The sequence below is a fragment of the Brachyhypopomus gauderio genome, chromosome 10 (assembly GCF_052324685.1).
Source record: "Brachyhypopomus gauderio isolate BG-103 chromosome 10, BGAUD_0.2, whole genome shotgun sequence".
NCBI classification, from domain to species: Eukaryota; Metazoa; Chordata; class Actinopteri; order Gymnotiformes; family Hypopomidae; genus Brachyhypopomus; species Brachyhypopomus gauderio.
In genome coordinates this window covers 5,432,153-5,457,830 of record NC_135220.1, presented here as the reverse complement: position 1 = coordinate 5,457,830, position 25,678 = coordinate 5,432,153, and the positions used below count along the sequence as shown (strand labels likewise).

Genomic DNA, 25,678 nt, shown 5'->3' with positions numbered 1-25,678 from the left:
TCCTGGAAATTATTAAAGATGGAAGGGAAACATTTATTTGGAAGCTTTATTATCCTTGAGCCTATAAGCACACTAGGGACGTAAGTAGGCAGGGTGTGCTTGCTGGTGAAGACACTCCTACAAACTCCACCTGCTCACAGAGGGACTGCCTCCACCAGCACACTGAACACGCTGGACAGAGTGTGTTCCTAGTCAGAGTGTCCGTGAGGGTGTGAAACACAGAGTGACAGAGCCATGGTGAAGAACTGCCTAAAGATCCACATTTTACATGCATGCATGCGCAAGTCCTAATGACAAATAATCATTTATAAAATACTGCAACAAAAACACAATCACCACAGTGCTGTCAAACAATCTCCCAGTCGGAGGGAGACACTACACTATTGTGTCTGGATAAACAGTCAGTGTTCCTCCACGCTGGATCACATGTCTAACCCAGACACAGTTGTTGTTGTGGTGGGATAATTAACAAGATAGGGTCTTGTATGAGTATGTGCATGTCAAATCAGGGGAGATTTTTCCTGGAATACACATTCCTAAACACTTCTTCTCTGTCTTGTGTGTGTGTGTGTGTCAGTGCTTTGTTGAACTTTTGGCCAGAATTACATTTTCTCCGAATGAGGATTCCCCTCCCACACACATACACTTCAAGGCACTGTGTACAGAGCAGGGCAGCAAACGGTGGCAGCTTACCTTCCCCACAAACACCAACACACACACACTTACATACACATACACACACAGACACACTCACATAAAGCATGAGGTTCTTTCTCTAATGATGTGCAGCACACAAACCCAGGAATCGCTGTTCCCTTTTCTTTCTCTCTCTTTCTCTATTTCTCTTTTCACTTTCAATTTTTCTCTCGTTCTCTCTCACCTTTCAAAAAGTATGTGTTAAAGCACACATTTTAAAAAACAGTGTGTTCGTGAAACATAAAAAACAAAAGGTGCTTCTGCTGGCCAACTGAGTCTCAATAGTTTAGCTGAGGAAGTATTTAATTATCGAGTAGAGCCTTGTTTGTTTAAGTTGTATTTATTTTACTTTATTTCTTTTTTTTAACCCTTAGTATCATGTCATTCTCATCTTCGCCACTTGGTGTCACTGTAAGACCAATGTACAAGTTTTATTTGTGAGTTTTTTCTTCTTCCCATATTGCATATCGTCAGTTCTAAATATATATGAGCAAAACAGCTAATATTCTTGCATAACAGATAACACTTTCTCATTGCTTGCACATCAGTTTCCATTCCTAATGGACTTTTCACAATAACAGTGATCATTTAATAACACAAACTCACATGAAACTGAACAATTAAGCAGCTATTAATGTCCAATCCTAAAACATTCTATAACCATTATAACTCAACCAGATCAGCAGTGAGGGGCTGGTTTAGAACTCACCCACACACGTCTGCAGTGAGGGGCTGGTTTAGAACTCACCCACACACGTCTATAGTGAGGGGCTGGTTTAGAACTCACCCACACACGTCTGCAGTGAGGGGCTGGTTTAGAACTCACCCACACACGTCTGCAGTGAGGGGCTGGTTTAGAACTCACCCACACACGTCTATAGTGAGGGGCTGGTTTAGAACTCACCCACACACGTCTGCAATGAGGGGCTGGTTTAGAACTCACCCACACACGTCTATAGTGAGGGGCTGGTTTAGAACTCACCCACACACGTCTATAGTGAGGGGCTGGTTTAGAACTCACCCACACACGTCTGCAGTGAGGGGCTGGTTTAGAACTCACCCACACACGTCTGCAGTGAGGGGCTGGTTTAGAACTCACCCACACACGTCTATAGTGAGGGGCTGGTTTAGGACTGGTTTAGGATCTACCCTGGTGAGATTGTCAGGGTAGATAAGATATGTAGCCATGCCCAAGGATTTTTCCCACAATGCATTATTCAGTATCGCAGTAATGCAATCAATGCAGTATCGCAATATTCTTTGTGATACTGTTGCAAAGATGCGGGCCAGTTTCTGAGACCTGGCAAATCAGATCAGATTAGAGTGAATGGTACAATTTTTGCCTTGTATTTTAGCTTGTATTGAGCAGTAGTAGTACAGTATTTTTGAGCAGCATCATACTTATGAGTATTCACCTAAATGACAGTACTATATTGCAATAAAGTCCAGCAAAATGACTGTAGTTACAGTGAAGATACGTTTCTCATTCTGACATTTCACTTTGTTGGACCGTATGTGTGTATGTGTACTGATGACTTTACTATAATTCTAGTGAGTCATGGTGGATTACAGTAGGGGTGTCTTAACATTGTACAGTAGTGAGAAACATACATAGCATTTTATAACTGATCACAGCTTATGATCTGCATCCTTGAGACCAGCACCCATGTTCCATATTTCCATATATATGTTTGTGTTTATGTGTATGTTTACAGTAATACTTGTTAGAGTTTTACCAGATTGGAGAGGATGACCAATCGCCTGTAAAGTTTGTAAAGGCTGCAAAGGTTGTAAAGACTGTAAAGGCTGTAAAAGCTGTAAAGGTTGTAAAGGCTGTAAAGGCTGCTCATGTGAAGGTTTTTAATGACGACCCCTAGTGGCCCAGATCTTACTTACAGCTTGGATGCCTGGAGATTATGGAAGGCCTCTAGCTAGGACATAAGCGTGTATCAAACCACATGATGGTAATGTAATATTTTAAGATTTCTGCCAATGGTGAAAACTTTAATTGGCATGCATATGCATATTCATTATAATAATTGCAACCAATAATAAAAGGCAGCGGCAGCGTGAATGTAGCTCCTTCCTTTCAGTTGAATTATTCTTAACGTGGGATACATATCAGAATTTAAGTGCTGCCTCTGCGACCCTCAGTCTGCGGTTAGGGTTATGTTAGGGTTAGGGTTATGTTAGGGTTAGGGTTATGTTAGGGTTAGGATTAGGTTAGGGTTAGGGTTATGTTAGGGTTAGGATTGGACACCATTCAGTCCCACAATACCGCCACTGCGGACCAGTTCAGACAAACATACAACATGCGGGAGGTTGACAAAGCAGTTTTTAGATGAACGTGTAATGCTCAATACCATAACAGAAACTATTCATTTGTTTCCTTATAAGTTGTTGTTGTTGTTGTTTCCAGTTGTTGTTTCCTTATAAGTGTGATATGTGCCAAAAACAAAGGACATCGTGGTAAGGTTTTGATTTCGGTGTACAGTATTGATCTAATGAGCATGAGCTAAAGTTGTTTGTTAGCTTGCTAACTTATAATCTAAGTGCTCTAGTCTAACTGATGTAACGTTACACAATGTAATTTTACTTTAATTGTATAGTTAACTAGTTGGTGGTTGACCATTATATGGTGTTATTTGAACTGTATTTGCTGTTGGGTGGTTGGATATGGCACTTAAGCAGAATAAAAGTAAGTACTTTTCAAACTTTCTCATTTGATTTCTAAATAGTCCTGGTGGTACAGGTGCTTGAATAGCTGACACAGGGCAGGTGCAGGTGCAATCTGCATCCTGACAACCACCCCTGATGCCCTGATCACCACCCCGATTGTATTCCTGCCAGGAATTTCCTGGTCGTGTGGCTCCACAGTGTACATTTGCAAGGCACAGATTGTGTAGTGTGTTACAGCACACAGTAACCTCAGGGCCAGATGCTGCATTTAACCTCCAAGGCTTTGGAAACTATGGATCACCAGCAGGACTTCATTAATCTAGAAGGTCTTTTGATACTGCCCTACTGGCCAGCCTACATGTGAAAATGTCCCCATGTGGTACCGTAAAGTCTGGCGTTGAATGGATGTATGTAGTTAACTGTTGAAAGAAAACTGCGTTGGTACAAGGCAGCCATCACTAGCCCCTTTAACCCGACAGATAGCAGGGCAACACGGCCAATAAAGCAAATAATGACCTCCATCTGTTCACTGGTTGGAAAAGATATTCACTTCTTTGTGACTCCCAGGATGGACTGGGTAATACTGTCATGTACTGTTGACTAGGGCATATCAAATGCATTTGAAACCACTCTATATGATGCTGGATATGCACAGCAGTACAGGACCCCAGTATAGTCTGGCCCAGCCCTGGTTAGAGACACTCATGGGTGAGCATGGAAGTGGATTGGTGAGGAAGACGTAGGTCTGCACAAGGTCAGGAGTGCCGTCCAAATACTTTTGCAATACTGGCACCAATTGCTTATCCTGCAGTATGAGCTTGGGTTTTTTAAATTGAAATAAGACTCAATAAAAGCTTCCTAATTTACTGAAGGATGTTTCTGTTTTGCTTGTTCTGGACCGTGATGGCCATTTTGTGTACATCTCCCCCTTTTCCAACAACCATCTAATTTCAGGAAAGGCTGATGAAATATCTTAGGAACTGAGAGAATATAGAGAATCTTAGAGGTTTTAATCTAATCTAGCTCAACTAGCAATTTCACAGTTGTAATTACTCTTCTGAGGATTTAATTGGTTGGCTACATAAAGGAGGGCAGCAATATGGTTGTTTTAGGAAAATAATGTAAGAAAATTAATAATAAGCAATCTCATCTGGTGCCCACTGCCTGCTGTAAGTGCTTAAACATCTTTGCTGCTGATGTCTGTGTTTTTTAAGCGCTGTAAGGGCTTTTGGTCTTGTGAGATTTGTATTTTTGGTTTTGTGATGTTTTCAGTAGTGTGCTTTGTGAAGTGGGGGCACGCCTGGGGACTTTTAATTGGTCTCACTGAATGTTTTTGTCATGAAGTTCAAAGGTCATACTTAAGTCGTTCAACTGTTAGTGTGGCTGTGTCTGAAATGGTCTACTCTTTTACTCATTCACTCATCCCCACAAAGATGGTTGTGTGAAGAACACTACACCCACATACAGAGCACTACACCCTTATGGCGGGCAGCAGACAGAACTCCAACAGCACCACCCTGCACACAAAATATATTATTGTGACCTTTCATCAAATATAGCTATATAGCTTTATAACTGCCTTGGGCTTTCCTAAGATAGCGATGCCGTTCTGCTAAATACAGCATGTACACCATTAACATACAGAACTAAATGTCATAGGGAACCGCAATAGACATTGTGGTACCTTTTCCCAACAGCAATGTACACTGGTCATTGATTACATTTACTGTGTACTCTGGATAACAATATATTGAACTATTTGAATAGTCCGCTGAAAATTGGGACAAAACTTCAAAATGGCTGACACTCAAAATAGAGCAGTACACAGTGAGTGCGATTTTGGACACAGCGTGTGTGTGAAACATTCCACACTCATTTGAAAGTAGTAGTACCTACATCAGGTTGTACCATTACAAATGTAATGTACATAGTGCGTAGTACCTGATTATGGACGTACTGAATTTATTTGTTAAAGCTCATTAACACAGTTTATGTTAACACAAAATTATGTTTATATATTAAAGCGAAAATTCCCTTGCGCACTGATCTAAATCTAAACTGTGTTATCGCAAGAGAACAGCTACAGCGTTCTGAGTGGGCATGCTTCAAATCGTAATCTGTATTTGTCTTAATATGCTTTTACAAAACACTAACTTTGTTTATATTTTATGCCAATAACATGTATGTTCATCTGTAGAAAATCAGACCATAAGGGGGTAAATATCATTATTAACATTGAGTCTGAATTCTCACTGGCATGGTGGGTTTTTTTTCGCTTAAAAAATGCAAACCCAGATGTCAAACAAAAGTGTATTTAGAACTTTAATTAGCATTAAATATATGTGTCTCTTTGTATGAGGAAAATCATTTTAAACATGGCATTGTCTATGGATGTAGACTGTTCAACCATCACGAGAGATCTTCTAAGTAGAGGGAGGGGGCAGGACCAGAGCCCTTATGATTCCTTATGTCTGCGGCTCAGGATGGCTGTAGAGACACAAACAACGATCATTCCAAATGGCTTCCCATTGTAAGGCAAAATTTATTAATTAGTTAAAGAAAATACAACTGTGCATTTGCCAAAATCATTTACAATACACTAAGTATCAGAATTTAATTAAAAACCATTTATAGTAAGTTGCAGGTACAACCTCCTCCCCACAACACACACACACACACACACAAACACTTGTGCATTCATTGTTAATAGATTTTAACGACTTTGAGTATGAGCAATCTTTCTTGCCAGTGTACAGTGTTAAAGCATATTCTTGTTCTTGTGATAAGTCGCAGAAACTTTGTTGAGTCATTTCAATATTTACCCCGCGTGTCGGTTAAAAAAAGACTCAAATCAGGACAGATCATCGCCTGGTCTGAGCCGCAGACCTAAAGGTCATACACAGGCAGGGGTTCCGCCAGATAACGATATGAAGATCTGCGAAAGTACAATCAAGACGACTCGTGACCACTGTTCTTCTTTTGCAAGCAGTTGATCACTATCTTAGCTCGAAACACTGGGATTTATTTGAGTGTTTTTAACGACGGAGTTCCGGAGCAATTTACGCCCATCTCACGTGAGTGGTCTGCAAGCAGCCTCAACATACTTGGTCAAATGCATGAATTGGACTTGGTGTGTTTAACGTTAAGACATTAGCGGATGAACATGGAAAACGGATCAAATGTAGGTTACGTAAAACTTTAGACCTACACCGACAGCAAAAAAAAATGGTTGGATATTTTACCTTGGATGTTTTATCTGCATTTTCATTTTCGCTTCGACGCAAAGCGCACCACTTCGCATGTGCTTAACTGCAACGTTGATTTCCTTCTAGTCTGTGCACATATTGACACTGATGTAAAAGTTTTGACCAGCGTCACTCCACCCTCACATGTGAGATCCACAGTTTTCACGTAGGTAGATGCTCATATTTCATACATTTCTAACTATGTCGGCTACGTTTTGTGCACGTTATTGCATGTGTAGAGTACAAGGAAGTTTGTTTTCTTAGTTCCGCTAAGAAAACCCACAACGTTGTCTGAAAGATGATACGGGTGGAGTGATGTCCAGTTTGTGTAACGTGTGTGTTTATTATACTGTGTCATAAGGACGTTGGTTGTCATTTATCACTTCACTGTGTTGAGGACGCAGCCTGTGTGAGATTTAAGTAAATCTGTTCAACGCACTTATTCTTGCGCACTTCTCCCCCGTTTGCCTCCACGCTGGTTAGAGGACATCGCCATGCTGAAGTCATGTGAAGACCGACGATGAGGCGCGGACTGCGGACTGACCAGCGGAAGAGCGCGCGCCCGTGCCCACCCGGACGGTTCCCGCGCCCACATTCGAGATAATAACGTCCTTGTTACGCGCAGCGATGAACACGACCACCCAGCCCCCGCATGTCAACGGCGGCGATGTGGCAGTCAGCTACGTGCTGGTGCCTTTCTTTTTAATCACCTTAATTGGGATCATTATAGCAGCGGTAGGTAATAAAGCTATACCGTGTGTGTGTGTTTGTGCGCGCGCGCGAGCGGGGATGTAGGGGTTAAGGTGAAGCGTGATATGACATCACATGACTGACTGAATCGACTGACGTAACTAGAAGATAAAAGATATCATTCAGTTGCAAATATAAATGTGTTTCAATATAAGAGTTATGGTGTGGACAGCAAAGCATTCAGGTGTTATTTTTCTGTTAAAGTGAATTTAATGAGTTGTTGTGTGAAATATTTATTGTGATATCTGGAGCTTTGAGTTTGCTGCAGAAATGAATACTAAGAGTGTGAGGTTAATGTGAAGTTGTGCTCTCTGTCTTTTGCAGGTGTTGTACCTGAGGAGAAGGAGAAGGTAAAGTCCCCTCTGCATCCACATTATACATGCACAACATTATCTACTGTCTATAACCAAACTACTGAAATCATGCCTAATGTTGGCTCGTCGTCATGGCGTGCACTTGTGCGGTGGCGTCATGGGCCCCTTGTGCGTTGAGGGGGCGTGCACTTGTGCGTCGTCAGGGGCGTGCACTTGTGCGTTGTCATGCCGAACTGCGAACGGAATGTCAGACGCGTCCTGAATAAGAGCCACGGGGATGACTAAAGAGATTAGAGACACTTGGTGAAGTCTTTTCACTCTGCTCAAACAGTGCAGTTATGAAAGCACAGATCGGTAACGGGGTAGGACATACTCACTTTGGGAAGGTACATTATCATGCGTTCAAATATCTGCAGTCGCAAAGCTCGCGAAAGTCAGTAGATGTCAAACAACAGCAGATAGATGAAGGCTGCTGTCTCCCAGTCAAAACATGATCAGAGATCAGGTCAGTGTTGCACCATGTCAACTGTTACGTGATTAAGAGGAGTGATCTCATGACTAGCTCATCAATAGTCAATAGTTAAGCGCTGATGTCCTTAACACTAAATCTGAAAATACAGAGCAAGACAAAACCATTGTGGGAAATGGGTCGTCTGGGGCCAGAGTGCCAAACACAAGCCAAAGGGCCTTGAGACTAGAGATTCATCTACCTGGACAGGAGTGCAGAAAAAAACTTATTTAACTTATTTCACTTATTTAACTAATTTGAATTTGAGATCAGCATCTGTACATGTGACTTATGAGAAACCTGTAGTTGGCTGGTGTCATTCTGTTTACAGGAGTCAGTAGACCAAACCACCCGATCCCACCCAGAGAGATCTTTTTGTATAACACCTTGCATCCATAAATGCAACTCAAAGTGCTTTACAGAATAAATAAAACAAAACATAAAAAACAAACAATAAAAAAATTAATAAAATAACAAATTAAAATGGAAGAAGAAAAGAACAATTTATAATGTAAAAATGTAAATGTGCTATATTTGTCAATTGTGATTTTTCACCGCAATCAAAATTTGTTCTCCACTTTTTTTTACCCATCTGTGCAGTTAGAACACACACACACACACACACACACACTAGTGATTACTAGGGTGCTGTGGTGCACATGTGCCCAGAGTGGTGGGCAGCCCTAGCCCGGCGAGCAGTTGGGGTTAGGGGCCTTGCACCTCAGTTGTGGCCTCAGGCCTGGGAATCGAACCCACGACCCTCTGGTCACAAGACCAGTTCCCTACCACCAGACCATGACCTCACCATTATGTAGTAAAATAATAAGATGGCAAAATTATTAAACAGACAAATAAATAACCATCAAAGTTCCTTAACTAGATGCTCTAAACTGGAACAGCCTCTGATCCATCGACCTGTGACCTCTGACCTCTGACCGCCTTCTGATCAACCTCAGCCTCTGGTTCTAGGCACAGATCACTGCACAGTGCCGTTCCGCTAACAGCCATGATGGACGTGCTATTACTGGGAAGGGAACTCTGATTCTGCTAAAGCAACTTGGCTGATTGCACCATTTGGCTGTTATGCAAGCTTTTCTGTAGTACTTGAGAACATGGCCAGAGGTCCTGCTTGTTGTCAAGAACCTGAAACCTGGTTAACCAGGTTCTCATGAGAAAAGGCTCAGGCTTCCAAACAGAACCCATGCTCATTAAGTCTGGGCCGGTCCCATGTCTGCTGGGTTTCCTTTGTTCTGAAATCATACCGAGTAGTTCCACACATGTTGAACATGAAATTAATTCTTTAACCTGACGCTTATTACAAACCTAAAACAAAATGAACCCTCACAGTCCTGTAGACAGGGCTGTGTGCGCCTGCCCCTGTGACATCAGTGTGCAAAATACTCTGAAAACTTTAGCTCTGAAACCTACTTGCCAATGGGAACTTTCTCAGAGAGCATATCTTGTCCTGTTTATGCACACGCTCATAGAATGTTTGTGGCTTTAAACACAAGGTACTTATTCAGTGTAACACATCATCTCAAGTGATGGTTCTTAAAAGGTTTGTCTGATGAAGGGAAACACATTGAAACTAAATGTGCACTTTAATTGTGTTAATGGTCATTTCAAATCAAGCTTTAGTACAGCAGTATTTCCAAGTAACTTCTTGATACATTTTAACAGCCAGCATGTTTGATCATTCTTCACCAAAATGACCTTCAGTTCATGACGGACAAACTTATGAAACTGTTGGATCAGAAGCACTTCCTGTGTGAAATGTGGTACGAATAATAACCAATCTGCACGCAGTGTTGCACAGCATTGGTGACACGTTCTAACTCCGCCCTCTTTTCCTCCAGAATTGATAGGTTGCGGCACCAACTGCTCCCGGTCTACACATATGACCCGTCTGAAGAGTTGAATGAGGCAGAAGTGGATATGCTGTGGCAAGAGGAGGACACTAAGGTGAGGCACCCTGAAGCATAAACACACCTACAGACACTAAGGTGAGGCACCCTGAACCGTAAACACACATACAGACACTACAGACACTAAGGTGAGGCACCCTGAAGCATAAACACACATACAGACACTACAGACACTAAGGTGATGCACCCTGAAGCATAAACACACATACAGACACTACAGACACTAAGGTGATGCACCCTGAAGCATAAAGACATCTACAGACACTAAGGTGAGGCACCCTGAAGCATAAACACACCTACAGACACTACAGACACTAAGGTGATGCACCCAGAAGCATAAACACACCTACAGACACTACAGACACTAAGGTGATGCACCCAGAAGCATAAACACACATACAGACACTACAGACACTAAGGTGATGCACCCTGAAGCATAAATACATCTACAGACACTACAGTCAGCAAGGTGATGCACCCTGAAGCATAAACACATAAAGACACTAAGGTGATGCATCCTGAAGCATAAACACACCTACAGACAGTAAGATAATGCACAGAGGCATAAACACACCTACAGACAGTACAGACACTAAAGAAATGCACCCTGATGCATAAACACACCAACAGACAATATGGTAATGCACCCAGAACCATAAACACACCTACAGACACTAAGGTAATGCATCTTGAAGCATAAATACACCTACAGACACTAAGGTAATGCATCTTTAAGCATATATACACCTACAGACACTAAGGTAATGCACCCTAAAGCATAAACGATACAATAGACACCAAAGTAATACACCCTGAAGCATAAACACTCATTAATGGGGCACTCATGGGCTGGTGGTTAGGGAACTGGTCTTGTGACCGGAGGGTCGTGGGTTCGATCCCCAGACCTGAGACCATGACTGAGGTGCCCCTGAGCAAGGCACCTTAACCCTCAATTGCTCACTTGTATAAAAAAAAAAAGAGATAAAAATGTAAGTGGCTCTGGATAAGGGCGTCTGCCAAATGCCGTAAACGTAATGGCATTAATGACATATGGAACAGTGCTGATTCCTGAATGTTACCAGTATTCTAGTTCTGTGACTCTAACCTACTGTACTGGCTAGGACACATTCTGTGGTTACCCTACTGTACTGGCTAGGACACATTCTGTGAGTAGATGACGAAGCTCTTTTGTAAGTCGCTCTGGATAAGAGTGTCTGCTAAATGTCTAAAATATAAATGTACCATTGCATATGTCAGGGGTGGCCAACCCGTCATAGACCAAGAGCCACTTTTCTTACTGTGTTACGGCAAAGAGCCACATCGTACATGGGCGAGTGTAATCTGTTGAGCGGGGGGGGGGGGGGGGGCGAGTGTAAATTATTAGCTGTGAAGACAGTCAAATGCGTGTTTTCCACTACGCCGGTTTTAAAAGTATTACCGGCTCGCTAGGCTTGTAAACTAACCGCGCACCACGAAAATGTAGCAGTGTGTCGCCCCGTTTGTGCAGGTGAGCCCGCGGACCGGCTGGGGAGCCGCATGAAACCAGGCAAAGAGCCGCGGGTTGGCCACTCCTGGCATATGTGTATACAGTCAAGTATAGAGTTTTAAAAGCTGGAATCTGTTTTGTGCTTCCTCAGGTGGTGCAGGGGTGGTTGAGAAGCTACCAGCCACGGTGGTCTCTGTTACCTAAGGACCCTGACGTCTGAGGGTGATGGAGTGGAGAGTGTCGCAGCCAGAGACGATAGCAGGGAGGATGCGATGCTATCTGTGGCTGCAGGCCATGCTCCACCCTTACTCCACCCTCATTCATGCCTTTTTATTGTGCTCCTGAGCTCATCAGGTGGAGTCCTCACTTCACAGGAAGCACAGTCACACCGTCTGTCACGCTGATAAATGTACAAGTTGCTCTGGAAAGGTGTGTGGAGACACGTGACCCAGTGCTGGTGATGTAAATATCCCTCACCTGCTGCTGTGAGGATTCCCTCGGTCCTCTGGGCCTCGTGTAGGCCATGAAGGGCCAGCACTCATCACTTGAGTTTCCACTTTGTTTGAATTGTGAGAACACTGCAGTCTCTTGACGTCTGACTAGGAACAAGGAGAGTAAATGCTCGTCTTTGACCCACTTGTTACAAATGTTCTATCCTGTCCTCCTCATGGTTGAATCCTTTGCAGCTCAGTTCACCCTCCGAGTGTTATGTTGTTATGGTCTCTGCTTTCCACATGCCAGTGGTGGAAGATGCCCAAAAGCATCCATGCTGCACACGTCAGGGTCACGTATGATTCATTAAGCCTGAAGCTTTATACAAGCACTGATTCCAGCTGTACTGGCTGGTTAGGCACGCCAGTGCTCCAGAGATCGCCCCCTGCTGGAACAGACATGGCCTGCTCAAGCTCAGGGTTTCCTGCACTCCGATGCAAGATGTAAAGAAATCATTGATTTTTAGTTTGTAATAGGAAACCCAAATGCATTTTCCTGTGTGGAGTAGTTCTAGCTGAAGCGGATATGTGCTGAAGCACAGCACACCCATGCGTGGGGAGTAGTTCTGTGTGTTTGAAGCATGAGCTTCACAATGCGAGATCTGGTTTTGGAGTCACATTAAACATGAAGACACGCATCATGGCTGTGCTTCTTCCTTACATCGGACATTGGGATGTTGGAGCAGGACGCTCAGGTCCATTTTCAATATTCCTCTACCACCTTCTATCTGCATTGTCTTAGCACAGAGGCCTGTGGAGGGGCACAAATCAGCCTGAAGCCTCATTTTCTTTTATCAACATTAGCAGAAGGTAGTCATCACGTCAGGTAAGAGCCTGTGGGTGTTTTTACATTGAGCAGGACCCACAGTCTGCACCTCCTGAGGAAGTATAGGAAGGTGTGTAGACCTACTACGCACGGCCCGTCAGGATACTTTTAAAAGGCCAAAACGGGTGATATACAAAACAGAGGACCACTGTCAAAACATATGAACGGTTTACTTTATTACCAGTTTGAATACAAATTTTTGCAGGCCACAATAAAAAAATACAGAGTTTGTACATTGAAAAGAGTGATCCCAATGTGTGCAGGCACAAAACCAAACATATCCCTGTTTTGATGGTTGAAAAATTCATATTAAAAAAAAATTTTAAAAATCAAACAGTTTTAGTACCACAAAGTGTAAGTGTGGATCCAGACCAGAGGGGGGGGGGGGGGGGTGCAGTTCATCACGCACGCCTGCTGCCCTCTAATGGACCAACCATTCAGTGCACCAATGTGAACAAGAAATCTAAAACCCAATTAAGTGAAGCTGTACACTAATGCAGGTCCCCCTCCAGCTGATCCAGACTAAAACACACACACAAACAATAAATCTCAAGCCTCCGTAGAGACACTATTGATGGAGACGCATAGTTTTCATGGCTGACAGTTACATACAGGGTTTCCGGGGATGCTGGCTAAGCAAAACCTCCGGGCCACCCATAACCAGGAAGGTAAGCACAGGACAACATTCTCCATCTGATAGAGCAGTTAAAATAATAATGCCATACCAGTGCAAGCCTTTTTACTGCACAAACACACACCCACACTTGGGTGAATGCTTCACATGAATCATCCAGAACATCCACTGTTCAGCTCCTTCGTGTGGTGCGTCTAAAGTCACAGGCTGAACAGGAGTCTATGGCCGTGCACACGGTTAAAAGCAAGTCCACTAATCTTCAAAATAAAAGTCCTGCCTGTAAGTCACACAAATCAAGAAACTAATAACTAAGGCTCAAGGACAAACTGGACACTGCACTTGGAAAGACAAAAAGAAAGAAAAACTCCAAAAAACCACTTTGCTTACACACTGCCTAATCCTGCACGGAGACAAGCACTGGTCTCCATAGGCTGCACTGAAACCAGTTGAATGTCACTGTTAAAAGCAAGTCATTCTAAACGGCCATAAAGTGAGGTATGGTTGTGAAGACCACGTCCAGTGTGGGACAGGTCCGGTTGCAGTATTCCGGGGTTTATTAACCGTGTTTGTAGCAGCATTAAGTTCTGAGAAACTCAGTCACTGGACCGATCAGCGTTCCCTGAATCGGAGTTTAAAAACCATGTTCACAAAAAGCATTAACCAGAAAAGAAAAAACAAACAACCAAACAAAGCCCACAAGAGAACGTTTCAGAGCCCAGGCAGTGTAGTAGTGGTACTAAGACACTGTCTGAACACCGCCATCCTGTGGACAATCTCAGTAATGCTGGGGGGAACAAATGGAATGAAACCTAGCAGTGTCTAAAAACACTGAACAACCCACTAGTTCATCCCAGTCATGTATGAACAGGTAAACAACACACCCTTTAAACATCAGAAAAGGAAGGACAACGCAGGTAAAGGTTGGACAATGCTTGCAGTAATGTTTTCTAAAACAGACAGCTCAGGCCTGTCCTGGACTTCTTAACCGCAAATGACGATCAATGGCAAGTTAAAAAAAAACCAACCAAACAGAAAAGGTACTGATTATGCTCTCACACACACACACACACACACACACACACACACACACACACACACTAAAAGCAGGCTGATTCTCCTTTGTCTAGAATACAATGTGAACCACAGAAAGGATGAAGTTAGACTCTTTTGTTTAAGAGCCAAGCTCCCGAGCCCTGCCCCTCCTCCCACCTGATTGCTGCCCAACGTTTAAGATGTCCAGAGTGCATCTTTGTCCAGTATGACACACATTTGCAGCCAAATATCCAGAGCTTTTGACACACACACACATACATTCATGCATGAGCCTGACAGACAGTATTCATAAGGGATCTTATTTTCCAGTGGTGTTGCAATGAGAAAGATGCATGTAGTGTGCAGGCCTCCCTGCCACTAGGGGGTGCCAGAGCATAGAGGTGCTGACAGGGGCAGAGTGGCACTTTTTCTTTGTTTTGTAAGGGGGCTGATGGGTTCAGTCCAGCTCTCGTCAAGGGGAAGTCATACATTTGAATTATGAGGTAGCACTGATGAATTACTGTTCCTCTTCCTCCTCCTCCTCTTCCTCAGAAGACTTGGACGGCTGCTCCTCTTTCTCCTGAAAACATGAGCACAAAAACGTGAACGTATTATACAAACCCTTAGTATACATTGCATACAAAGGCTTCTAATCAACAGCTGACAGATATTTGAAGAGCTGGAACACGGTGTGGATGACTGAACATGCGGTTCACTGTTCACTTTAACCACAGTGAAGATCCACCTCAGTGAAGTCAGACATCATGGCATCTCAGTCACCACTAAACCAGTATTTTTGTCAGTACTACTTTAAAAGTGTCAGATGGACCATCTGTAAAATTATTATACTGTACAAGGTCATTTCACACCCGCTTTCCACATGAATTCATGAATGAACTCTTAAAGGGTTACACGAGTTTGACCAAGATGACTAAGACTTGTGTTATCCTGCAAATGCTGTGATTCATCAACACAGAACACTCATCTGGAATGGCGGATGTTAAGTTTGCTCTAAGCACTCAGAGAGATCCGTTACACACAGACTTATTAGGTGCAGACACACACTAGCAGAGCGGTTTTCCACTTCCATGCACACAGACGTTATGACACAGGAACTCATTGTGTGTTCTGTCCATTTATGTTTAAAGAAAGAAAAAGAAAAAAAGGGGGTGATGTCACAGCACAGACGTAACCAGTGTTTGTTTATAGTATAAATGTATATTAAAATCCAAAACCATCCATTAAAATCAATTAACCATCCAAAACAATTCACCCTTTATTCATAAGTAAACAAAACCCACACACAAGGTTGAGGGCCTCAGTACAGTACGGGGCAGAAAGAACTCAGTACGTCAGTGAGTGAGCACCATAAGCAGTGACGGACTTTACAGTACACTGACTTCAAAAGCTATGGAGGCCTTCTAGGTCCACCTCCAGAGCAGAGATGTCCTCACCACTAATGTGCACTTGGCGAGCAAACTACACCAGTCTCCCAGGCTCCCCCGCAGGTTGCCAGTGTTACCAGCATCAGCACTTATGGACTTGCACAGCCATTTCAAGAAATGTGGGTGAGAAAATGTTGATCAAATGTGTGGGCAGGCAGGATGACTTGCTGATGTATGTGTGTGTGTGTGTGTGAGACGGCTTGGGGTTTAAAGTGTTCTAACGGGCAAAAGAGGTCTCTGCCTGTGTGTAGAGTGAGAGCAACACACACAGAGGACTACAAACCTGTGACAAAAGACTTCAGAGAAGTGTGTGTGTGTGTGTGTGTGTGTGTGGGGGGGGGGGGGGTGTCGGCGGCTTGATTAATTAAACATTTCTGGCTAAATTATATGGAATACATGAGTGTGAGAAAAGTCAACAAACAAACAAAACAACAAACCCACAGAGTGGGGGAGGGGTGGTGTAGGCTCAACCACAGCAGGAAATCCCCTTTCTGATAGGAAGCCAAATGTAAATGTTTTCAGTTGTTGCTCCTGGCAACACCCCTCCAAACACAAACACTCAGATTATCAGCAGCAGTTAAGGGGGAAACGCAGTGTGTTGAAGACAGGTGAAGACAGGTGAAGACGGAGGAGCACTAATGTGCGCACGAGCGTTCGGCTCCCGAGTGTGAGGCCGGGTAACTCACGGCTTTCTTGGGTCTTCCTCGACGCTTTGACCCCGCAGGTGCCGTAGCAGCCGCGGATTTCTGAGGGAGGGAGGGAGGGAGAGAGGGATTAGCCAAAAGAATAGGAGCAAATTCAGGAACACATTGAGCAATATAAATTAATTAGATTCGTCTGTTGCCCACAGTAGGGTGAGGCCCAACGTGTCATCTTCTGTGTGGGAGGGGCTTAAGCTGCATGGAGGAGGGGCTTAAGTTCAGCCACTACCGAAGGAGCTGCAGATTCCCTAGTATATTCCCCTAAATATACTACCCTGGAGAGTAATCACTAAAATACTACAGCCATTTACTCACTAGACTACAGGTATAAAACAATGAAAAACTGAATGAAGAGGGACAGATGACCACTAGAGGGGGTGAGTGAGACTGGCAGACAGCCAGAGGGCAGTGGGTTCATTGGCTATTATGCTGGAAACGGACATGAAGTGCACACAGGCCACTTCAGTTCATCGGCCACCTGGTTGGACGCTCACAGACAGCTGGCACAACCAAGCAAGAGCTACCCCCACACACACACACACACAGGGTGAACATGTGTATTGTGTAATGGAGGGAAAGGGGTCAATTGTTGTTGTCATGACAACAGTAATGGAAAGGAGAGTGTGAGCGCATGCACGCGCTAGCATGATTGGTTGAGATGTAGAGTGTGTCGTCACCGAGACGCCACTAACAACAACAGCACCTACGCCATGCGTGACCTGCAACAGGAAGTAAGGAGAATCAACCATTCTGTAGTGCAGACTGCACAGGGGCTCTGAGGGTTACTCTACTCTGGTGGGTTTCCTGAGCGCTACAGCTGTAGCATAGCTAACTCAGGGAACACTCAAAGGTGGGAGTTCTGCTGCAACTCAAATGAGCAAAGAGTCAAGCAGTGTAGGATGACCTCAAACACCACGTTCAGAGGGGAGGTCAGAGGTGAGGGGAGGTCAGGAGAGTGATTCAACAAACCAGGAACACGTCTGGTTTTGAAGAGCAGCAAAATCAAACCAGGAACACGTCACGTAACCACGTCAGTCACATTTGTTTCTGCGAGACCGCAAATCTAGTGCACAAACTGAATCTGGTGTTATCACACGTGCGGGAGGCGGGGCACACGCACAGGGGGCGGGACACACACACTTACTTTGCTCTTGGTTAGTGCATAGCTTGACTTGTTTTTGCTTCCTTTTGGTCGTCCTCGTGGTCTCTTTGGAGTGGGGGATCCACTGGCTTCCTGCTGGGAGAGGACGCAGGACTGGTGAGCTACAGACCTCTGAGGGAAGTCGGTCATGCAGTCCAATACTGACTGGACTACTGCAAATGATTAGTGGCTTCAGGACCCACACATCCCATTGGTCTTCAGAGCTGCCCGTGTACAGTGACCACAAGCCCAGGACAGCCTTTACTGTGACTGACATCATTGCCAAAATCCTGTCACCATAGTGACTTATGTCCTAGTACCTCAAAACTACATGGTGTCGGAGTCAAACGCATCTTTACACACGTGCACAGAGAAAAAATGTTTTCAAACAAGGTCTGTGGTTTTGGCCTCAGTTTACGATCAGACGCTTTGCAGCCAGTGCCAATGAGAGGTGTGGTTAACCCAGAAGGCCACCTGCTCCCTCACACGATACTTTCAGCAAACACCAACCGTTGGGGTAATATCTGTATTTTTTATGCCAAAAAATGACATCAAGCAAGAGATCCCGTGTAAAATGGCAGACACCGGCCCGACACCACACACACAGGTACAGGCCAGTGGCCCGACACCACACCCACAGGTTCAGCCCACCGGCCCGACACCACACCCACAGGTACAGCCCACCGGCCCGACACCACACCCACAGGTACAGCCCACCGGCCCGACACCACACCCACAGGTACAGCCCACCGGCCCGACACCACACCCACAGGTACAGCCCACCGGCCCGACACCACACCCACAGGTACAGCCCACCGGCCCGACACCACACCCACAGGTACAGCCCACCAGTCAGGTCCTGTTTGGCCATGCTGAGTCACTGTGGTTTGGCCTTGAACCTACTCTAATCTCACCTTTCTGATTTCACTCTGCAGCACTTATAAATCTGTTGGTAAAACCTTCAAACATCAAATGGTTCCTGCAGTTCCTGATTTGAGGTTTTAATGACAGATGTTTTAGGACACTACCCCACACACGTTGTTTTAGGACACTACCCCACACACACACATATGTTTCTAATCCAAGCACAACGTCTGAAGTACATTTTCAATGCTGTGCAATGCAACTGTGAGAAACTGAACAGACCATTCCAAAGCTACTCAGACAGGTGTGATTTCCGTCCAGGTTCAGGGGTCAACAGTGTCGCCGTGAACAGTCTCATAAGAGCAAGAATTTGCTCAACACAAAGAAAGCCCAGTTCAAGGTCAGAGCAACTGACACTGGTTGCTACTTTAAGATCGACAGGTGGTACACTGCCACTGGCTGCCAAACTCCTCCCAAACCACCAGACACATGGGAGGAAATCAGAAACCTGGGCAGAGTCTCCGCTTCCACGGGGAGTGGGGGGGGGACCAGCCGCCTGATACATGAGCGCCAGCGTCAAAACCGACGGGCCAACTTAAAGATGCATTTGAGCTTCTGAATGTGGAGTTGAGTTTCAATTTTTCTTTCTCTAGCTGGTAGCTTTAGCAGTAATATATGTTAAATGTCAGTGGAATAGTGAAATTTGTCAGTGACTATTAAAGGTGAACATGTTCTAGCTCTAGAACACAAGCTCGTGCCACGCAGCTAGGCATGCTGGGACACATTCTCTGGGCTCCGGGAGAGGCCAAATCCACAGACCAATAATGTCTATACAAATTATAATCCTGACACGTCAGAACTTTATGCTACCTGAAGTTCAGTTTCTCTGTTCTGTTCACTTATCAGATTTGACATTTGCTATTGTTATTAAAAAAATCCAGGCTACAGTGATAGTGGTATGGAAAATCTTGCCAAAATTTTTTTTACAGAAGTAGGCCTGTCGCAATAATTACATTATCAACTTATCGTACGATTTTTTTTTTTAACGCAATCATTTTTGCTGATGTCGATAATTGGCCATTGGGTTTTCGCGCACATTTGTTTACATGAGAATAAACCGCAACTACGTGAGATTTCAGAAAGGCACGCAGTGCTGCTCTCTCGCACCCCCCTCCCCCCTTAAGGCAAGACTAATCTGTGATCAGAGAGCGACACCTACCGGTTAGGAAACGAGTGCAGTACATGGAGAGCGCATGCGTCAATAACAGTGCCTCCACACACACAGGTGGAGACGTGTTAGCTCGCGAACGTATTCGAGGCTAATAGGACTCGAAATGATTCGAAATAATTCACTTTATCACATTATTTAATGGTTGTTTATTATATTGACCGTAGCGCGCGACTCCGCCTACCTCCGTGAACGGTGGAAGCGTTTATACTTGCTTTTCTTTGCAGTGTTGTTCAAAACTATATGTGGTAGTATAAGAAACACCCCTCAAAAACTGGGGAATGAACATTTACCTGACGAATTCTGACTGAACAGTTCTCTTGTGTTACCTTAACCTCTTGTAATTCCAGGACGAAACATGAGATAACGTGAAGACGTTAAGATTGGGCGTTTTGAAAATAAACATCCATTAAATAATATGATAAAAAGCGAATTATTTCGAGTATGTATATATATATATATATATAAAGATTTAACTTAAGTTTAACGTGCTTTAAACTTTATTGAAATGGACCTTTAACGTGACATACAAGTGCTTGAATTCCACCTTTTAAACGTGTATGAATCCTGCAAACATGACTATGTTTATTGCGCTGAGGTGCGGCGCGCGCTAAGTTACAAAATTTGAGAGGTGCACAGGGTTGCCAGGTCCTACAAAAATATCCCGCACAAAGTGAGTGTAAAACCCGCCCCTCAGAAACCTAAGCTAGCCCAAAGCCCAAAGTTGTTGGGTCAGTGTAAAATGGAGACAAATTAAGTATTATATCGCGATCGATTCTTAGTGTTGACTTGTAACTCCCGCGGTAGCCTAACTCAAAAGTAGCCCAAAAAACCGCACCCCGCGACCTCAGAATTTTTACCCGCAGCAGAATTTTCAAACAACCCCAATTTGTGTGAAAACCACAAACCTGGCAACTCTGGAGGTGCACGACCTTGCGAATCGACAGCGTGCGACGCCCTCGCGCACGGGCGGAGCCACTTCGATTACGTAATTTTCGCCGCGCGGACCCTCGAGCCGCTTGCGACGCGTCAAGTATAAATATAATATCGTTTATCGCGATAATTTCTGGGACAATATATCATTCTGAAATTTTTGTTATCGTGACAGGCCTAGACAGAAGTAATCCTATCAAATGCTTGTGAGCATCAGCTTGCCTCCTGCCACAGGTATGCCCCTCCCCACCAACATTACCCTGTGAGGCTCACTAACGGCTGTTCTGGACCTTCTGGTGCACTTCTGTGAACCACTCTGCCACACACTTGTGCAGACAGTGTTTCTAGCTGTTTATTTTGCTCATGTGGTTAATGTGTTATATACCATCGAAGCATGATTCATTACACCAAAAAAAGTGACAAATGATGGTTAACAGATGATAAATCTGTCATGTATACTGTAATATTAATTACTGACTATGGGAAGTTGTGTTGCACACAAGAAAATCAAGTGAACTTTGGGCAATTACACATCATAACACACTGACTGCTTGAGGAGTGTGTTAACAATTAAACTTTGGAATTGGTCTATCGACTCAGATATTAAACTCCACTTGGTTGGGGGATGAACAAAATGACTAAAAGATCTAGACAGTTAGTGATGTGGGTTTTTATAATTTACATGGTCTCATTATAGAACTGGGCATTAACCCCCAAATCCAACTCAGCGGTGTCCCTGTGAATGCTAGATCAATGAACCAATAAGAAAGCTCACAGTTGCCCATCAGCCAATCCTAGAGCAGGCTGGACTAGCTTGGGGTTTGGCCACTTCAAACCGCCCATATTACACATCACAGTGAAAAGGGCTTTGCAGTTTGCTCATCTGCATGTTTCAGAGTTAGAGCATTTTTGTATACGTGTGTATATATATATATATATATATATATATATATATATATATATATATATATATATATATATATATGGCCCAAATGCTTAGTCCTTCACCTTAACCTCAAGGAACTCCTTCACCTTAACCTCAAGGAACAGCGTGGACAGAATGATTTTAAATCACTCTCTGCTCGTGACGTGCGCATCATTGCCGCATATACAAATATATTGTTGGATAATTTCAGGAATAATTTTGCGTAGTCTCTCTACGTTTACTGCTCCCGAGTTGCACTAGGAAACCATTGCGACTATTTCCCCCTGGCGTTGGTTAAACATTGCGAGTGTGTGCTGGACACACCGTTTCAGCTGGTGTGATACCGACCCAAACGGACGTGATCCTGGCCCCAGGAGGACCACGCTGCACCTTATAGCTTGCAACAAGTAGACACGTACCTGCGGGTGTTTTCTGGGTCTCCCACGACCTCTCTTCTCCGCACCGTCCTTATCTTGAGCAGAGACGGTGTCCTTGGACGCGTCGCTCATGCTGTCTGGCACGACAAACAACAGGAAACCGGTTAGAGCAGAAACGTTACATGTTTCCAGACATCCGCTGCAGTTGTACCGCAGGTTCGGTCGTGCAGCATGGGTGTGTGTGGCGATGATCGCCTTAGTGAGTACAGGCTACACACCACCTCCATACCGGCGAGCCGTTTGTTTACAGTGTGTAACAGGCCGAGACCTCGACAGCGACCCACACACTTGATCGGATCGGTTCGACTGAGATTACACGACTCCGCCGAATATGGCAGTTACAATAACGGCGTGCGGACGATTTTATAATCACAATTCTCATTCTATGTGAATTTAAATACCTTGCAACTTCGCCTAACCGCGATAGCTGGTGTTGAGGCTACAACCAGTGTCTACGGGTACCCGGCAGCTCCAGCACGAACCGGAACACGCACAGAACCGTGCAGAGTTGGGCTTTAAACGCCACGCGTGGTCGCGCAGAAACGTGCAAACACACGGTTTAATAATAACAATAAGTATCGTTAAATTGTTACTTAAAAACAAATAGAATTTAAAAACAAAGATCGTTAGCAAAATGCCCTATACAATAACGCGAATGGTGAGCTAACATTTCACATTAAAAATATATTAAGCGGGAATTACAGTGAATAGTGTCCAATGAAGCAGTGAACCTGCTCCAAGTCCTGACCTAATGTACTGATACTGAATATCTCAATGCAATAACTGTCTTATCGATTAAAAAACCCCTCCGTAATTTAGACACGAGAAAATGAACACAGAATCGAATTTGATTTAAAAAACGAATACAAATACCTGTTTTAAGAGAGAACCGCGTATTGAATGCGATCCACGTTGCTAAAAATAGAGCACGGTGTGTGCAGCGCGTGAAAGACAAGGCGGCGGCCCGGGGCGCGTGCAGGATTTAAAGAGTCTTCCGCGCGGGAAACGGGCTTCGGGGCGGGGACGTGGTCACCAGCCGCCCTGTGGGGGATTTCACGTTTATAACCCAAATAAACGGCATTTGGGGGGCAGCCAATGCCAACTGCTTTTTTGTTTGTTTTTTTATATATGAAGATAATAAGAACGACGTCTTCATGATGAAATTATTTCATAAATAAAAACCTGAAACGTAAAACTCATTTTGATAAAACAGTTGATGCATGGCGTAGTGTTGCTATTTATTTTGATGTTTTAATGTCGTCTCTTGTACATTCTTGTACGTTTCTTTTCAGACCAGGAGACAAAGAGAGGAGACACGACACACCAAAGCTTTCAGCACCTCTGACAGAATTAGTGGGCTTGGATTGTCTTGCAAATAGGAACGAAACGTTAGCCCCATATACCTATCACTTTACGGACTGGGACATGAGGAATGTCACACCTGAGAAATGTCTCACCTTCATGCCCCTCCGCTCGGCCAGAAGAGCGGTAAAATAGTTCGACACCACTGAAACGAGCTTCAAAAAATTTAACATTAAAAACGAAAGCTAAATATAATACAATACAATATAAATAAACTGATGTAAAATGAAGCTTCTTAAACGATATGTAAAAATAGGAGAGCTCTCTTATTGAAGATACAAGTATGCTCTTTATTACAGAATGAACTAATTTAAAACAACCTTTATGTTTTCTGTAGGTTTGAGTTAATTACAATTCTAATTGACATTTTATTTCTCAGAATATATGTTCTTTCAGAATTACGGTTGATTTACCACGTACTGTTGTTTAGACTAAGATGTCAAGAAATCCATGTAATTATTTTAATTCTGATTTATTTAAAACTGCAAATTTAGAATAAAAAATGTTTTTTTTTCAACTGTTTAATTCAACTGTAGAAATAACTGAACTCATGTATCGTGGTCCTTATTATGTACAATTGTTTATTATGTAAAACTAATTCAAAAGGAAAAAAACTACCAGCTTAAAAATCATTCTGAGCCAGATAGGCAAGGTTGTTAGTCACGTCGGACATGTGATTCCATCTATTATAGTGCTGTGGACGTCTATATAAAGTGTAATAAGATAGACCATCCTTTGAAGTTTCCTTAACTGATAAAGCAGATTACAGGTGTCTTGTTTTCAATTGAAAAGTTCTGGATCCTTTTGCAGCAAAGGACCAAATGCTGCCACACTCTGTTCTCGGGTGTCAAACACCCCAACCCGTGCATATATGCATTTTCTAACAGCTTTAACTGTCATAGGAATTGCCCCAGACAGTCAAATGTAAATGTAAAAATGTAAATGTGCCAATGTAAATGTCACCAATGATATACTCAATTAATGACTAATCCGATTATCTAGTGTCTTGTTAAGACCACTGAGTTGAACTCATACTGAACTGAATCGAATTGAAATGTTCTTGTTCCTCTCTTGAATTTGACAGTGTGAATCCCTCTGTTAATGTCCATCTATATCGTGTTTTTCCACAGTGAGACCAAAAGAGGACAATTTATGTGTGACAGCACATAAACACTCATCACACTCACTATTTAATATCACATTTTAATAAAAACACCAATATATACAATTTCTGAATAAAAACCCCGATGCATCGTACATCTCAAGAAAATGTTTTACATGGTTTCAAAACTGTGAAATAATAGCTGGTTAGCATTTTTGTTTGGACCGAAAAAAATTATATACATTATCTATGAAATGTATTTATCTCATGTAACAGATTTGTGATACATTCGAAAATAAATAATAAAGGTCACTTTTGCTTTATTATACGATTAAATAAGTTCTCGCATTCTGAGTAAAGCAGGCTCACAGTATCCTGCGGGCGTGGGGGATCCTGCCTCGCTTGGGGGGGGGGGGGGGGGGTCACCTCTCTCCTACCCTCGTGAGGTCCTCCACCCTCCCCCACCTCCTCCACTCTCCCTGTATGGTTATTATGTGCTCCCCCTGTCTCACACACGCACGCGCTTGCCAGCACACACGCACACATTCCTTCTGTTAATTTTTTTAAGGTTGTGTACAAACCACATAGTGTTCTAGTGCCAATCGGACTCATGTTCAAAAACATCCTACTTCTGGGTTTCCCCGCACGCTGTCGAGTAATATCTGGCTGCTGGTGGATCTGGAAGTGACTCACACACACACACACACACACACACACACACACACACACACACACACACACACACAAACACACACGCACACAAATAAAACAAGCCAGGCAGACAGATGGACGGGGGGAGACCGACGCGGGGTCATGCAGCAGCCGGGGGGGACTGTGCTTCCTTCTCGTTTGTAGATGAGGGCGTGCGGAGGAGGACATGCACGCCCCCCCCCTCCCCCACCTCATGAGTCATTACCCTTGAGTCATTACGCGTGAGCTGACGTTGACTCAGAG

The 25,678-nt window shown here is 43.7% G+C and overlaps 2 protein-coding genes and 1 long non-coding RNA gene across 11 annotated transcripts; 1 reads left to right on the top strand and 2 right to left on the bottom strand.

The window, feature by feature from the left end:
* Nucleotides 1–5,326: 5,326 nt before the first annotated feature.
* LOC143525255 (uncharacterized) lies at nt 5,327–6,757 on the bottom strand. The gene is made up of 3 exons (XR_013133597.1): nt 6,618–6,757; nt 6,198–6,310; nt 5,327–5,862 (listed from the first exon to the last, which is right to left on the bottom strand). It is a non-coding gene; the product is annotated as an uncharacterized LOC143525255 (long non-coding RNA).
* Nucleotides 6,220–12,732, top strand: smim29 (small integral membrane protein 29). Of its 6 annotated transcripts, none has more exons than XM_077018943.1 (6): nt 6,220–6,449; nt 6,708–6,786; nt 7,104–7,355; nt 7,695–7,720; nt 10,049–10,154; nt 11,755–12,732. In XM_077018943.1, the coding sequence occupies exons 3-6, from the start codon at nt 7,248–7,250 to the stop codon at nt 11,821–11,823; spliced, it is 309 nt and encodes a 102-aa protein (XP_076875058.1). In that variant the 5' UTR covers nt 6,220–6,449; nt 6,708–6,786; nt 7,104–7,247; the 3' UTR covers nt 11,824–12,732. The 6 variants fall into 6 exon arrangements, with proteins under 6 accessions (XP_076875058.1, XP_076875062.1, XP_076875060.1 ...); XM_077018947.1 differs by having other exon boundaries at nt 6,708–6,790; XM_077018944.1 differs by having other exon boundaries at nt 6,437–6,556.
* Nucleotides 12,733–13,079: 347 nt separating this feature from the next.
* On the bottom strand, nt 13,080–23,288 carry hmga1a (high mobility group AT-hook 1a). 4 transcript variants are annotated; one of them, XM_077018950.1, is made up of 5 exons: nt 23,134–23,288; nt 22,243–22,337; nt 17,877–17,969; nt 16,718–16,777; nt 13,080–15,166 (listed from the first exon to the last, which is right to left on the bottom strand). In XM_077018950.1, the coding sequence occupies exons 2-5, from the start codon at nt 22,330–22,332 to the stop codon at nt 15,104–15,106; spliced, it is 306 nt and encodes a 101-aa protein (XP_076875065.1). In that variant the 5' UTR covers nt 22,333–22,337; nt 23,134–23,288; the 3' UTR covers nt 13,080–15,103. The 4 variants fall into 4 exon arrangements, with proteins under 4 accessions (XP_076875065.1, XP_076875067.1, XP_076875068.1 ...); XM_077018952.1 differs by having other exon boundaries at nt 17,877–17,966; XM_077018953.1 differs by lacking the exon at nt 23,134–23,288 and adding an exon at nt 22,662–22,814 and having other exon boundaries at nt 17,877–17,966.
* Between the last annotated feature and the right edge of the window lie 2,390 nt (nt 23,289–25,678).